The 14746-nt window shown below is 35.9% G+C and overlaps 1 protein-coding gene across 1 annotated transcript; it reads left to right on the top strand.

The window, feature by feature from the left end:
* The first annotated feature begins 609 nt into the window (after positions 1-609).
* msrb1b (methionine sulfoxide reductase B1b) lies at positions 610-2643 on the top strand. The gene is made up of 4 exons (XM_087783055.1): positions 610-714; positions 1252-1394; positions 1637-1754; positions 2085-2643. The coding sequence occupies exons 1-4, from the start codon at positions 660-662 to the stop codon at positions 2099-2101; spliced, it is 333 nt and encodes a 110-aa protein (XP_087639181.1). The 5' UTR covers positions 610-659; the 3' UTR covers positions 2102-2643.
* The last annotated feature ends 12103 nt before the right edge of the window (positions 2644-14746 follow it).

Here is a 14746-nt window from a genome sequence, read left to right as displayed (position 1 = left end):
GGACACTCCTGAAGAGAACTTTACAGCCGCAGATGGAAATCATTCATGGAAACACGTCTGATTTATTTTCGATAGCGAATGTGCAGCTGTCATTTCATTCGTGTCATGCATGTTGTGGCGATGCGAGGAAGAGATTGCCGTGAAAAAAACGTCTCCATGGAATCTTGCTCACGGGCGTCAGAGGTTGCAATGAGACAGATTGTGGAGATGACGTCAGCAGTCACCGAATCTGAAGTGGGATCATGTCGGTGAATAATTTAAACTGTGAAAACAGAAATACTAGATGAGATGTTACAATGTTTATATTCAATGATAAAACATACATATCATTATTTATTTAGAAATTAAAGTGAACTCAACTCAGATAATGATTGTTTGAAATCGAGGATTCTTCATGTGCTTAATTATTGTATATATTTTACAATATTATTGTATAGATATAAATGAGAAATGTAAATATTAGAAGGAAAACAAACCCTTTTTTTCACAAAGTGTACAAGATAAAGGTCCGCTGAGGCCATCTACTGGTCACACTGAGAAATTACAGTGGGAGGAGTTTTATTAAATCTCTATGTACAGGATTTTCTCACGAGATTTCTTGAGGTTCGTGTGTCTCGTCTTCTCTCGTGTCTCCATCCATCCTAATAAATAATAGCATCATGTCGTTTTGTAAATTCTTCGGCGGTGAAGCCTATAAAGACCATTTTAAACCAGGTGAGTGTGAGATGTGGATACATGCTGCTGGTCTGGATTAGTCAGGACGATTATAACCTTCCACGTCTGTTCGTTTAATCTGGAAAATAGCTTTTGACCTCTATAAGTAAGCGTTTGTATCACGACGTCACGTGACATATGAGACAAACAACTAGTTTTACAGGAAATAATATCACTTTTTTTTAATGTAATTTTTATTTTAATACTGCGAAGGAACAACCTATATTTACAGGATGTTTTTCAGAACTGTGAAATGTTTACTGTGTATCTGATAAAATATTTTGATCAAAATATATTTATCTTGTAATGAACTTCCTGTTCTGCCGGAAGTGGACATTTATTGGTTTGTTGAATCGTTAATTTTCTTCCTTTAATCCATCTATTTTCATATTATTTATATTTAAGTCCGTTTTAAATAGTTTCTTAATTTAATTTATAGGCATGTTTTTTTTACCTGTAAATTTGAAACAATAATATATTGCATAGGAAAATTATGAATGGTAAGTATTGAATAATAAATGATCATCATTCCTGCAGGCATGTACGTGTGCTCCAAGTGCAGTCATCCTCTTTTTTCTAGTCGCTCCAAGTTCATGCACTCGTCTCCCTGGCCAGCTTTTACCGAAACCATCAAAGACGACAGTGTCACCAAGATGATGGAGAGTCTGACCGCATTCAAGGTAGAACCAGCAACCTTGTGTCTAATGTATTAACAAGGTGTGTTTGTATTGTGCATCCCCTTATTAAAATAAATAGTTCACAAAGTTAGACATTTCTTCTTCTTCACACAGTATTTTATAATTATTGTATATATCAACATGGGTTAAAATTATTACCTTCAAAATTGGGGGAACTTAACAAATATGAGGGAAAGTATAATTTGTGACACAGATACAATCAAAGGTGTTTTTTTTACTAACAGGTTCTGTGTGGCAAGTGTGGTCATGGTCTGGGTCACGAGTTTGTCAATGATGGTCCAGACGAAGGACGCTCACGCTTCTGAATATTCAGTGACTCACTAAAGTTTGTCCCTAACAAAGGTATTATGTTTTTATTTTTTTAATAAAATTACATTTGAAGAATTAGCCAGTAAACATTTTGTGTAACATTAAGTTGACAATGTTTTGCATTGAACACTAAATAAATTACATTAAATAGCAGCTAGCACTGCAGTTTATGTTTCTTCATCAATTAAGAATAAAGTTAGGAGACTATGGAAGTATGACGGAGTATTCGGGCCAATCATTTTTATTTCATTTTATTAGGAGATTAAAGTTGTATTTTCGTGTATTCTGTGTAGCTTGTCTTTGTTTTGGGTTTACATCACTGGCAATATAGTTGGATTCTGACATCTTACATTTGTGTCTCAGGAGAGGACCAGCGATAAAAGTGAGAAATGAACACGTCTTCTGCTACTGGTCCAGGTCCAGGTCCAACTGTGTCAGTTCATGACGTGGACAAGAGTAAAGCCATCAAAGGAGCTTCTTGTCTGCTGAAGAATCTCTGATCAGAGTGTGGAACTATCTTTTTTCTTTAAAGACTCTCACACATGATAGTTTCTTTGTTCTCAATTGCACATTTATTTATTTTTGTTTTGAAATGTTTTTTCCTGGAACACATTCTCTGTTATGATGTTTTAAGATCAGAAAGATGAGAAAATTATAATAGTCAATGATTGTGTTAGGAGTTAAAACTCCTTAAACAAGTTTGTTTTATTGCACATTCTAGGAAACAACTATTAAATGCATTCATTGTTTTTAAATAACTTAGAACGTTTTGCCTTAAGCGGTTCATAGGTTGCATTTGTGATTCCTTTATTGGTCGCTAGATGGAGACAACACCTCGCTTTAACACGCTTATGTTTAACAGCATATTTTTTTTCTTCTTTGTACACGATTACTAATGTGTTCATTTATATATAAATTTATAAAATCCTCATCCAAAAGTGCACTTAGTGGCCCTTCATTTGACTTGCCATGGTTGGAATCCTAAAAAAGGTTCGAGTTTTATGTTGCTTTCCAGGAGGAAGAAACTCATTTAAAATGACTTAACTCAAACATGTTTTGTTTTTGTCACATTGGTTTATTGTTGAATATTATTCTTGCAATAGAACACATTAACTATTATTTTAATGCTCTTCAATGCGTAAATTATTCTGGTCTGGAGAGTCTGTGAATGTTATGTGACCAACAACTTCAGTGGGTCAGAAACTGTGTTTTCCTATGAAGTACTGACAGACTTATTGAAGTAAACAAGATGATAAAAACCAGAAGCCGACACAACAGCTTTAATCTTGTTAAAAATGTTCATGCGGTATCTGGCAAGTGGCGCAACAGAGAATCCACAACATTGCGCAAAAATATTAGTTTAACGTATTGTTTCTTTATAATTAATTTACTAATATACTTTTTCATTTTAGGTTTCATATGGTAAACGACCTTGAATTGAGTACCATGAGGGTTTGAATGTGACATAAATGTGTCTAGTTCTGACACAATTCAACCCACAGCGTTTATATTTACACCGTCACACTTCCTCCTGACACAGTGGTTAAGAAAAAAAAAGGGAAAAACCTTCCCTGGTGTTGAGCTTGAAGCCTATTTTCTCTGCTAACACAACATCTCAGCAGGCTCTTACAGGTCATCATAACACCAGTCGATGTCACTGACGGTCCTGCATCAGATTTTTTAAACGGTCTGCCAAAAGTTGTGGGCCTGTGCGTGGCTGGCCTTGTACTGAGGTTTCCCCTTCTGAGTAAATCTCCCCCTGACTTGTCTTGGCAGGAAAGCGTTCAGCAGTAGATCCCTGTAGTCCAGTCAGTTATGGAGTTGCTGCTGTGATTGCATGCGTTTTTGAGCAAGCTACAGCTAGTGATCAAACCCACAACCTTGGCCGGGGAGAGTGTGGAAACCTACAGCAGCGACCTTTTTCAAATGAAGCCGATAGGAAAAGTGATTGCACCGTCCGATAACCGGCTGAATAAAACAAATAAAAGCCGAGGTCTCCGTGTGGATGTTAAATCAATCTGACACTGGCCAGCTTACAATAATAGTTTTCTTTTCCTCTGTTTTTCTTTCGCATCTCACTGCCGTGTGATCACCTTTAGCTGCTTCTCTACATCATCGCTTCAAAGCTTCATCGAGAAGTGCTCCATCAAACTCCACTCGACTGTAGCCAATCCGCAGCTTTAAGTTTCCTACAGATAAGACGTGTTGAAACAAAAGCTTCATTCAGAAAGCCAGTCACCTGATTGGCCAATTACTGCCATGTTGATAGTTATCCCTCCTTATTTCTCAAACAGCCAACTTTCATTTGAGTTTGTTTACCAAAGATCGATCTCATTACTCATTTACAAAGACTAATGATACAGATTTTTCTTTCAAACTTTTCTTGCAAGCAAACGCTGCATAGCTGATGACGTTCTTCTACTTTTTCCTAAAATAACGACGAAAACAACGATGAAAGCAAATTAAATAAACTCGGCCTGAACAGAAATTTCGTTTTTTAATTTTATTTTTTAATCTACACTTTTTAACTGCCATGTTAATGTTAACTTTTAAACTGCTACATGTGCCAGTTGTAAAAGGCACGTATCATCCATCCATCCATCCATCCATCCATCCATCCATCCATCCATCCATCCATCCATCCATCCATCCATCCATCCATCCATCCATCCATCCATCCATCCATCCATCCATCCATCCATCCATCCATCCATCTATCTTCAACAACAACAATTAGACAATCAAATGAAAAATATTAATTTAATAAAAAATAAAAAATGTGGCCTTTTATGTGAATATGGAAAATGAATCTGAACACAGGGACATGACATCATCTTCTGGTATTTGTGAGTCACGTCTATATAACTTTGCAACGATGGGAGTCGTCCAAGAAGAAGTTGTCTGGGTTGCCAGAGTTTGCAGATCCTTCACTCACACTGCTGAGGTGTAGATGAACCTGTTGCTCTCCTGCTTTCGTGTCTCACAATCTTAACGGTGATCAGTACATAAAAACACTCGAGTGCAGACAGTACACGGAGGTGTGACGCTTCGTATGAGGTGGACTGAAGGGAGCAAAGGTTTAAGAGCTGGCTGTCCTCTGCTTATCGCAGCACCAGCTGATAAAACAAAACACAGACGTCGGAAAACACCCGCATTTATCACATACAAATATGAATGTTGTGCTTTCACTTTACTGTTTTTGATGCTTCTTTATTATCATACATGTTCAAATCAGACATTTTTAAATTTCATAATTTTTTAGCTGAAGTGCGAACAGCTAGCGCATAAACTAGCGTTAGCAGTTAGAAACAAAGAAACATTTTACCAGTTTATTGACCAATTAACTTACATTAAGTATATTCTATTTATGTTGACATACTGTATCTATATATTTTATTTATTATTATTATATCGTTATTATGAATTATTATTATTATTATTATAATATCCTTGTTATTAATTATTACTATTATATATTTTTATTATTATTATTAAAATAAAAAAACATTTTTTAAATATTTTTTATATGTGTAAACTATGTCTCAATTTTAATATAATCATGTTCATTTTCGAAATATTTTTTATATCGCTGTGACCCCCAATCCATCAATAAATAAATATTGTTTTGTCTTTTGCAAATAAGAGCATATATCAAAGTAGCAGTACATTGGATCATAATATTATTGTTTGTGATCTAATTTGAAGACAGAATGAAGTGTATCAATCATTTTCTCTGCTCTCTGCACTACACATATATTTACCCACATTCCTTGATGGAATCTCATATCGAGGGTAAGAAAGGAGATGATTACAGGCCAGACTTCATTGCCGTGAATGACATCATGACTGTGGATCATGGAAACGTACGGCTGTATACACAAGGCAGTAAATTGCATTGTAGCTCTACCATGGAGTCTTGGCTGACTTTGTTTCGGGGGGGGTCGGACAAAAGGTCATGATCAGGCACAAGATGCACTCACTTGCCCTGTTGGTGCACTGTATGCTCTCTTTATATATATATATATATATATATATACATTAGTGAAAGTAATAAAAAAACGATTGTCAGTTTCATTCACAGGCAAAGGTAAAGTCTAACCATTAATCTATTGTTTAACAATTATATATACTGAATAGGAGGTGTGATTATGTCACTATTAGTAAAAGCACATTATCATAGAGTTTTTAACTTTACCACAGACAAAAATCACATACAGTTTTCCCCGTCTGTTGGGGAATAATTTCCTTATTACTGATATAGACACTCAAAAAGTTAGGTCATTCATGTGGTGGTAGGATGAAAAGGGGTTTTAGAGAGAGGGTTTCTTTGTGTAGCGCAGGGTCTTTTTTGGAGAGTAGGTGAATGGGCCTGAGAAGAGAAGTCTGCAGCAGGATCCCACTCAACATTCAAAAGTCTTCATCTTCCTTTAATATTTATTATCCTCTAACTTTTTCACATTTAATACAATTTTTTTTTTTTTATTAATTCCATTTTGCGTTGGCGCCCCCTAGTCTATTGTTCCACAGCTAGGTTGTAAAAGAGCCATCAGGACGCAGAAGGCATGTGACCGGTCACACTTGCTGTCAACAGTCAGCAGAGGTTTGTTATGATTTTTTCCCCAATCCTATTACGCCGACAGCACATTTGTGATGACTGACTGAAAGTCCAAATATTTAGCTACGAGGCAGAAGTAGAATGTTCTTCACCCTCAAACATCTGAAGCTCATCTGAACAAAAGGCCGTTATTCCGACTGGATGACGGATGGAGGAGTCGGTGCCAATAACAAGAGGAATGTTTTCAGGCCTTATCACTACTTTTTCGGCATCTTTTAACATAAGAGATAACATTTTGCTGTATTCTAACAATTAAATGTGGTTAAACAAATAAATACATAGTTTATAAAGTCACTGTATAGGTAACGTAATAGACACCTAAATATTATTTTCTAATTAAATATCAGCCAAGTGTATTTTTACCGAGCTGTCTGTGGCAGAAAGAATGAGACTGATAATATTTTCTTTTCGTTTTGTTTGGAGGCTCTATTTATCTTAATTATCTTCTTGTTTTTCCTCATTTCCCAGACAAACTGTCTGTGTAATTGTTCCTTATCTTATCTTGAACACTGACATCTTTATCCTTTGCGTTATCTCAGGGTCAAGTTGACCCCTAAAGCCTGAATATGTTTGTGGTATCCCTTGTGTTGCTTTTGGGTCAAGGTGAACGACCTCCATCAATATGTATTTATGGAAGCCAGGGAGGTCGTTCACCTTGACCCTGGGATAACAAAAGGGTTAAAGTTTTAAATATATATGCTAAATCAATTGATCACATTTGTTGTCATCATTCAGCTCAAAATGACAACACAAACAATAATTGTATAAATCCAAACTACTTAAACAATGAGAAAAATTTGACAATTGATACTAACATTTATTTTTTCGATTTCTGTGTAGCGTTTCATTTAGTTTGCATGTGTATTGGCAATAATCTGGCACAATACGTATCATGATACAGGGGCAAGGTTACGACAAGGGACAAGGTTACTATATATTCTGATACTGTAGTAACAAGGATATATTTGTAGTATTGTCAAGTACTTGACTATGGTATTATAGAATTTACAGACCACATGACTCTTGATGAAGTCGTGACTGCTTTTATTTGTTTTGAAACCAAAAATCATGTCCAAACATCAGCTTTAAAAGCTGCTGGAGTCGACTGTATCCTCTCGTCCTCAGTCATGGCTGGGATCTCGTGGGGTTTCATTGATCCTTTTGGAGGACATAATGACTGCTGCCCTCTAGCGGCTGGATGTTTAATCAAGCAACAAAACATATGTATAAACGCTGTGAATATTTGTTAATTGTATAGAAAAAATTATATTTATTTTTACACATACTTAATTGAAACAAAAAACATAAAATAACCATGATAAGAATTACAGGAGGATTTCAAAGCTCCCAAAACACCCCTACAATTAAACAAAATATTAGTTGTTTTTTTTAGATATTGTATAGTCATTGTTATTACTAATTATTCAAATACTTGTCAAGGTGGAGTGTATCCCAGCTACACAGGGTCACAACTGGGTCAAGTGGCAGTTACAAACAAATGTGTGATGTGGCCTCAAGTTGCCCCGGCACCACATATCAAACAATCCTCAGGTCACATGACAGGCTCATCCTGTTGTAACCAGCTTCTCTTTCACCTGGTAATCGTTTTTATTCCCCCTCAGGACGCGTCTCTTTGTGAGGTGACACTCCTGCCCGGGCACGCCGGCCACTTCACTGCTCAAAGATGTTTTCCTCTGCGTCACACCCATCTGATCAAGTACGTCGCTGGCGATCCCCATACTTACCAGCTCACCGCAGAGCTCTGCCCTGCAGTTATGAGGGCAGCCGCCGGCTTCACACACACACTGTCCACCACAGCCTTTCACATATCGCCGCTTTAAACGTCCTGCGACGACAATCCTTGTTTCAGAACAACACAAGCCATCGTTGTTGTGTTTTTGTGGCCGAACACACAACAGGAATCACAAGTATGCTCTTGCCCAAAAACCTCAGTTCCTTTTTAACCCAAGTGGCCATGAAATACCTTCTCAACTAGATGTTGCGTCCAGGAGTACGTCGATGAAATATTTGGAAGCGTCAAAGTCAGGAAAAACCACTTATATTTAGGAATAACCCCACTTTGCTGCAGATACCTACCTCCCCTCTCAGGGCCCTGCTACTGCAGAGCGGCACCTCCCCTCTCAGGCCCCTACCTCAACAGACCCCCGCCTCTCCAATCTCTGAAGAATCACATTCGTCTGCGATAATAAAGAGATTCATGAGAAGATACAGGATTAAGTTGCAATGTTTAAAGAAATCATCTGGAAGATTCAGACGGAGTTGGTCCTGCAGGTTTATTCCTGATCGTCTTTCTTCGATAGTCACCAGGTGTTTCAGGTTTCTTCTTGCTGTTTGCCTTCAGAGAATCTGTTAAAGTAAAGGTTTCACTGCATTCCATCTATTGCTCAAATATCGACAAAATAATAGCAAGAACTTATTTTGAGTCTATGTTATGAACGAAAAAAGTATTTTTTGACAGATCCACCTGGCAAGAAGCAAGCGATTAAGATACAAAAATTACTCTTGAAATACTTTTTGAAAAGTTTAACAGGCATGTTCAAGTAATGCAGGTCTCTTTTTTGTATCTCAATATCTTGAAAGATGCCCTGCGACAGACTGTCCAGGGTGTCCCCTGCCTCTCGCCCTATGATACTGGGATAGGCTCCAGTCTCCCCGTGACCCCGGTAAGGGATAAAGCGGTTGTTAATGAATGAATGATAAAATATCTTGAAAGTTACTGAAGTAAACCTTTTGTTTAGACTTTTCAGGTGAATGTGACATAAATGAATCATAATAAAAAATGAATTTTCATTGTTGTAAAAACAACGAATGATTTAGTTTTCTGATGATACATTATGATATGTAGAATTTTTATGTTAAATTAAAAAGGGATTATGAATGAATGAATGAAAAAATACTTTATTTGTGTGCAGGTACATAAGAAAGTAAATGTATAACAAACAAACAAAACAAATGAGATTAGTCAAACAATAATAATGATAGTCAAAACAATAATAATATGAACCCAACATGTCTGAAAAGAAGTAGGATGAAGCATAAGCTTATTTAAACCTAGTCCTTCTCCACTACTCAATGATTAACCATCAACCCAACATTTACATGATAAATAATTAACCTAAATAACACAAATAAATTGGTTAATTACATAAAAATCAAGTATAATAATACTACTTATCTCTTGTACTATTTTAGAGTCAGGATTACCCGAAGGCCCGAAAAAAAGGGTGTCCACCTTGACCCAAAGACAACACAAGGGATACCACAGACACATTTGTTTTCAGGCCTTCGGGTCACCTTGACCAAGAAATAACACAAGGGTTAAAACAAGACTTATTAATACTCATACTTAGTCAGCTCAGTGTTAAACAATCCATGACAAACTACACAACTTTGTCGTACCTGAGGAGACTGATCATGTCGCCCCCCAGTGGGATTATCAAACAAAGGCTTTCAAGAGGAACCAGAGAAGTGTCACTGCACTGACTCATCTACTGGATTAGTTTATTAAGAAGTTGTTAAAACATAAATATGACCATTACTCGAGTACAATAGTGTATTTGTCCGGTCCTACAAACATTCATGCTTTGATTGTGATTTGAAGAATGTGATCCTGCGAGAGAGAGACAGTGAAGAAGTGATGTAACGTGAAGACCTGTTGTGTGTTTCATGTCCTCCAACAATGAGGAAGAGAGGCCAGTGAAACCAATACGCTCTTTGTAGCAGCAGGATTACAGAGATTATCCTGCTGCAGTCGTCTGCTTTCCCACAGACACTCACCTGACTCAGGTGGCTGGAATTCAACACAGGACGTCGCAAACAGGTGTGTTACGGTCACATGACTCCTCCGTGACACAGACTTTCATGACAGTCCACAGTGAAGCTTGAACCACAGACGACATAAACATGTATCTTTTCTTTTTTTTAATCATTTGGTGAACACTATTTTTTTTCTAGTGAAAGGCGGATGAAGCTTCATGAAGTCTGGACTATAAGAACCCACCAGATGGCGCCTTTTTTTGCTTAGAAATCTTTGGAGTAGAGATGTGTTGATGAGGCCTCAGGAAAAAACTGCTGAGGCATCATGATACAGTGTCTTCATTTTGAGGGACCACTAGAGGGCACTCTCTGCTTGATAATCTTTGACTCTGATCCGCTAATTCAATGAAACCTTGCATTGTTTTCAAAAATAGAGTCCCCTTGATGTGTCTCCTGCAGTCCTGCAGAGAGGACAAATACAGAGAAAGAAACCCACTTAATTTTTATTTATTTGTATTTTTTAAACAAAATATCTTTGGAAAGCAAACAACTTTCCATAGCAGTGCAGTCTTGTCAAAGATTAAAGTGATTTTCAAAGTTTTGAAGGTTGTCTCTGACTGATTTGATTCAGAAGTGAACACTCCTACATTACATCTTTACACAATAAAGATTACAGACCCCTTTACAACGATCAAATGCTGTACAACAACAGAGTTATATATGAAGTCGAGAGGACTTGCTTGATCATTTTTTTGTGTGCTCTGATATATCCATAAAAAAGGTGTCAAAATTTGTTCTCCACTTAGCCTTGTTGGAAGATTTTACTCCCGACCAATTGTTATAACCTATTTTTCTATTCTCCTATAAAGTTTGATTTAAACTGGACAGTGTCTTAAAATAACTTTCATGATTTGACACTTTAAATACAATTTCATTAAATTAAGAAAGAAAGAAAGAAAGAAATATATATAATTGTGTTCGATTATTACTGACTGAAAGGTACTTTATTCTTTTCTTAATTTTCGAATTTCTTAAAATTAGTCTCTTGACACATTTTTCAAACCAAGTTTACTTAAAAACAAACGAGTAAACTAGTTAAAATAAGAGAATCAAAATTCTATTATGATTTATTTTCACAGTAATCTGAAATTTGAGAATTTAAGGCAGACATTAAACTGGGCTGCTTTAATGTAAATAGAGAATATCATTTACATGGAGTCAATTTTGGTTCAAAACTACTGTTAAAAAGGGTTTTAAGGGGGGGCTTGAATCCCGATTGCCAAAGACAACTAAACTGCTTTTTATTTGGATAGAATGAAAGCTCACAAAACACTGGAATTACAATTAATGATTTAAATTACTGTGACACACAATCAGTTACAATCCTTATCTTTGGCGATTATTTTGAAAAACATCAAATCAAAACAGTTTCAAGAAAACATTGTTAATCCAGCGTACCATTCTGAACTTGCTTTTCACAACAGAGCCGATGTAATCTGCGTCTGCTCAATAAGTCTTGTTGTGCCTTGTTTGAAGGCATAATGGCTTCCAGACGGAGCAGAAGCTCTGAAGTACAACAAGCCAAAGATATTGATCGCGTGGACTTGTGAGTGTCACGTCTTTGCTTATTTTTCAACATCACAGTTAATCGATAAGGAGCACCGAGAGGTAAATGATGCCTTCTCTGTTTAGAGACTGGAGAGAATTGACGTACTGCCAGGTCGGAGGAGGCCGTGGTCGATTGATTTCACCGTCCCGGCTCAGACGTGTCACCGGGATGGACGTGTAGGACCGACTTGCACAGTCGTCAGCACTGATGGATGCTTCGCTGCAGGTAATATGTCGATATGAGCGTCATATGTATCATCTCACAAGAATGAAGTTGTTCAAGCTGAAAAACATATGTTAAGATTGTCGACCGTTTTTTTTCTATCACATAAATCAGTGTATCGGTTCCATCGGAATATTATAATAATATTAATAAGGTTAAATTTAACATTTTAAAACGTTTAAACCTTGAATTCTTTATTGAAATTTTAGTTTTTTTAATCAATACATTTAAACATTTTTCAAAATGAATTATTTATGTTTACACATAGAGTTTGATATTGTAATCCCAATAATTCAAAAATAAATTTACTAAGTATTCATATATATCGGTGGTTTTCTGTAGTTTCATCTGGATATTTGAAGGTTTTGGTGCTTCTCACATGGCCAGCTCTGGTAACAACATGTATAATATAACTTTAATAACAACACATTATACAATCAAATTACTTTAATGAATGACTACAGTCACAAACTAAAATACAACTTGTTGGTTGCACAGTGGTTTCAGCAGCAATACGTTGCGTTTTACATATGTACAGTCATGACTCATGGAGTAAAACTCAACAAAAATGTCAACTACATAAATTTGTCTGGACTATCCACCCCGGGAGTCTGTGCATGTCATGTGACCAACAAACTACTTTACAGCGGCATATAAAGTACTGAGACAACAACAACTGACACAACAAGATTTGCTATCTTGTTTTGTACGGACCAGAAATAACTTTTTGTTTTGTTGTTCCTGCAATTTCAAAGTTTTTTTGTTTATTGAATTCAGTGTTTTTTTCTATGTTAAGTGGCGAAGGTAAATGAATGAATGTGAACTGAATGTTCAGTATGTTGTTTTCATCGTACAATTTTAGTTTTTCTATAGATTTTGTTGTGTGATTAACATTATTTGTGATTTATAATTGATGCTAATTCTTTATTCAATTGAAAGCAAACATATCTGTTCAGTTCAGTTCAGACACTACTTTTTTAGTGTTACTGAAAGTAGTTTGAAGACTTCATTAAGAACAGTCATACCAACCGACTTATTGTGAAGCATTAAAGCAAAGGTAGATGGATTTTAAGCACATTTTTAAACCCTATAGTTTTCTTTGTCATATACAGTATGTCTAAATGTGTTATTGCCTCCAAATATTTGTTTTTAAGTGACCAATTTCTCCATTATGTACATACTCGATGATAAATTCAAAGTATTAAAAGTGTTGTTTGCTAAAACAGTACTTAATCTAGAATCATTTTGTCAGTCATTTGCCAAACTTAAAAAAAATATATTCATTCCGTTCTTGAGGCAACACCTACAGCAACATGCTTTGCTTCTTTAAAACTAGTTTTCATATGTTATGTTTACAAACTGCTTCTCGGAGAAACCTGTCTACATGCGCTGGATTAGTTGTCCAAACCCTGAAAGACTTAAACACAGAAAGAAAATACATTTTATTGTTTAATATAATGAAGAATCAATATATCAGATATAAAAGAATCACCTTTTCATCGATATTTCATGTTGGCTTTATTGTTGAATGTATTACAATAAATGGTGGCTGTTCAAACACATTTAAAAAGATAAAATGAATATTTGTTTTCTTAATTCAAGACCTGGATTTTGGAAAATGACTAGCGGTAGTTATCAGCTGATCAGTCGTCTAAAAATAACATTTTTGTTTTCACAGAATTAACACTTTAGTTGTGGTTGTTGTTTTTTCTTTATGAGACTCATATCTGGGAATATTTGAAGTTTAGTGTGACCAACATTTTAAAAACATGTTTTAAGGATATTACTTGTAATTACTACACATGTGCTGTTTAAATAGTGTTACTTCGTAATTGTCTAACAATGTAAAAAATGCAAAAATGTGGATAAAAGAACAAAGTTATTGTGCTGTTAATGGATTTAAAATGTTGTTTTTTTTAAACATATTTTGACATGTCTTCTAATCTATTGTTTAATCTAAACCTAATGCATCAACACGTTGCAACAATTCCACAGCCAAGGAAAGTAGACAGAAAAATAGTGTACACGTATGCTGACCCAAAAATGCAGGCACACACCTGTCTGTCCCAGTGGAGTTCAAAGGTTAAATGTGTCTCGTGACTGGCTCCATGGGGGCGAGTGGTCGGAGACACTTTCAGACAGCAGGTGGACGCAGAAAGAGCCGCTTCATTTCCCTGTTTTATTTTTTACAACAGCCCTGTTGTAACACTGCAGGGATTAAGCATTTATTTCACCAAAAATTAGTAAGTTAGTAACAATAAGTAAGTTCGTAACAATAGTGGGAAAAAAATACTCAAAAAAGATATACTAAAAGATCAAGATAACACCAAGAACAACACAGAAAATCCCAGAAAATCAGGGGAAAGCCTGTTTAAGCAAGTCTACTGTGACAAAATATTATTTAATTATTTATATTTCATATGACCACTTTAATGTAGAAGTCGCGTATTTTATAATGTTACATTATATCCACATATTTTATTTGTTTAATTCATTTTATTTAATAATGTATCAACCCCCTAAACAATCGCTGTGTTGTCTAATCCCAGCTATAAACGTTCTGAATGCTCTGATTGAATATATTGTCATTTTATTGGAGGATCACAAATCGCAACATGATATCAAACTCAAGGCTCGTGGGCCTCCACCTGCCCTCAATATTGTTATGAATGGCCTGTGACATTAGACCCCAAAAAGCATTGAGTTCAATGGAATATAACAGATGAACTGTATCCATCTACTTCAGATACATCCAGAGTCAATTTTTGGCCCTTAAGCCGATTTAATGCGGGCCACTGTCTC

This window comes from Callionymus lyra, chromosome 2 (genome assembly GCF_982586985.1).
Source record: "Callionymus lyra chromosome 2, fCalLyr1.hap1.1, whole genome shotgun sequence".
Lineage (NCBI taxonomy): Eukaryota > Metazoa > Chordata > Actinopteri > Syngnathiformes > Callionymidae > Callionymus > Callionymus lyra.
This window is presented reverse-complemented; position numbering and strand designations above follow the sequence as displayed.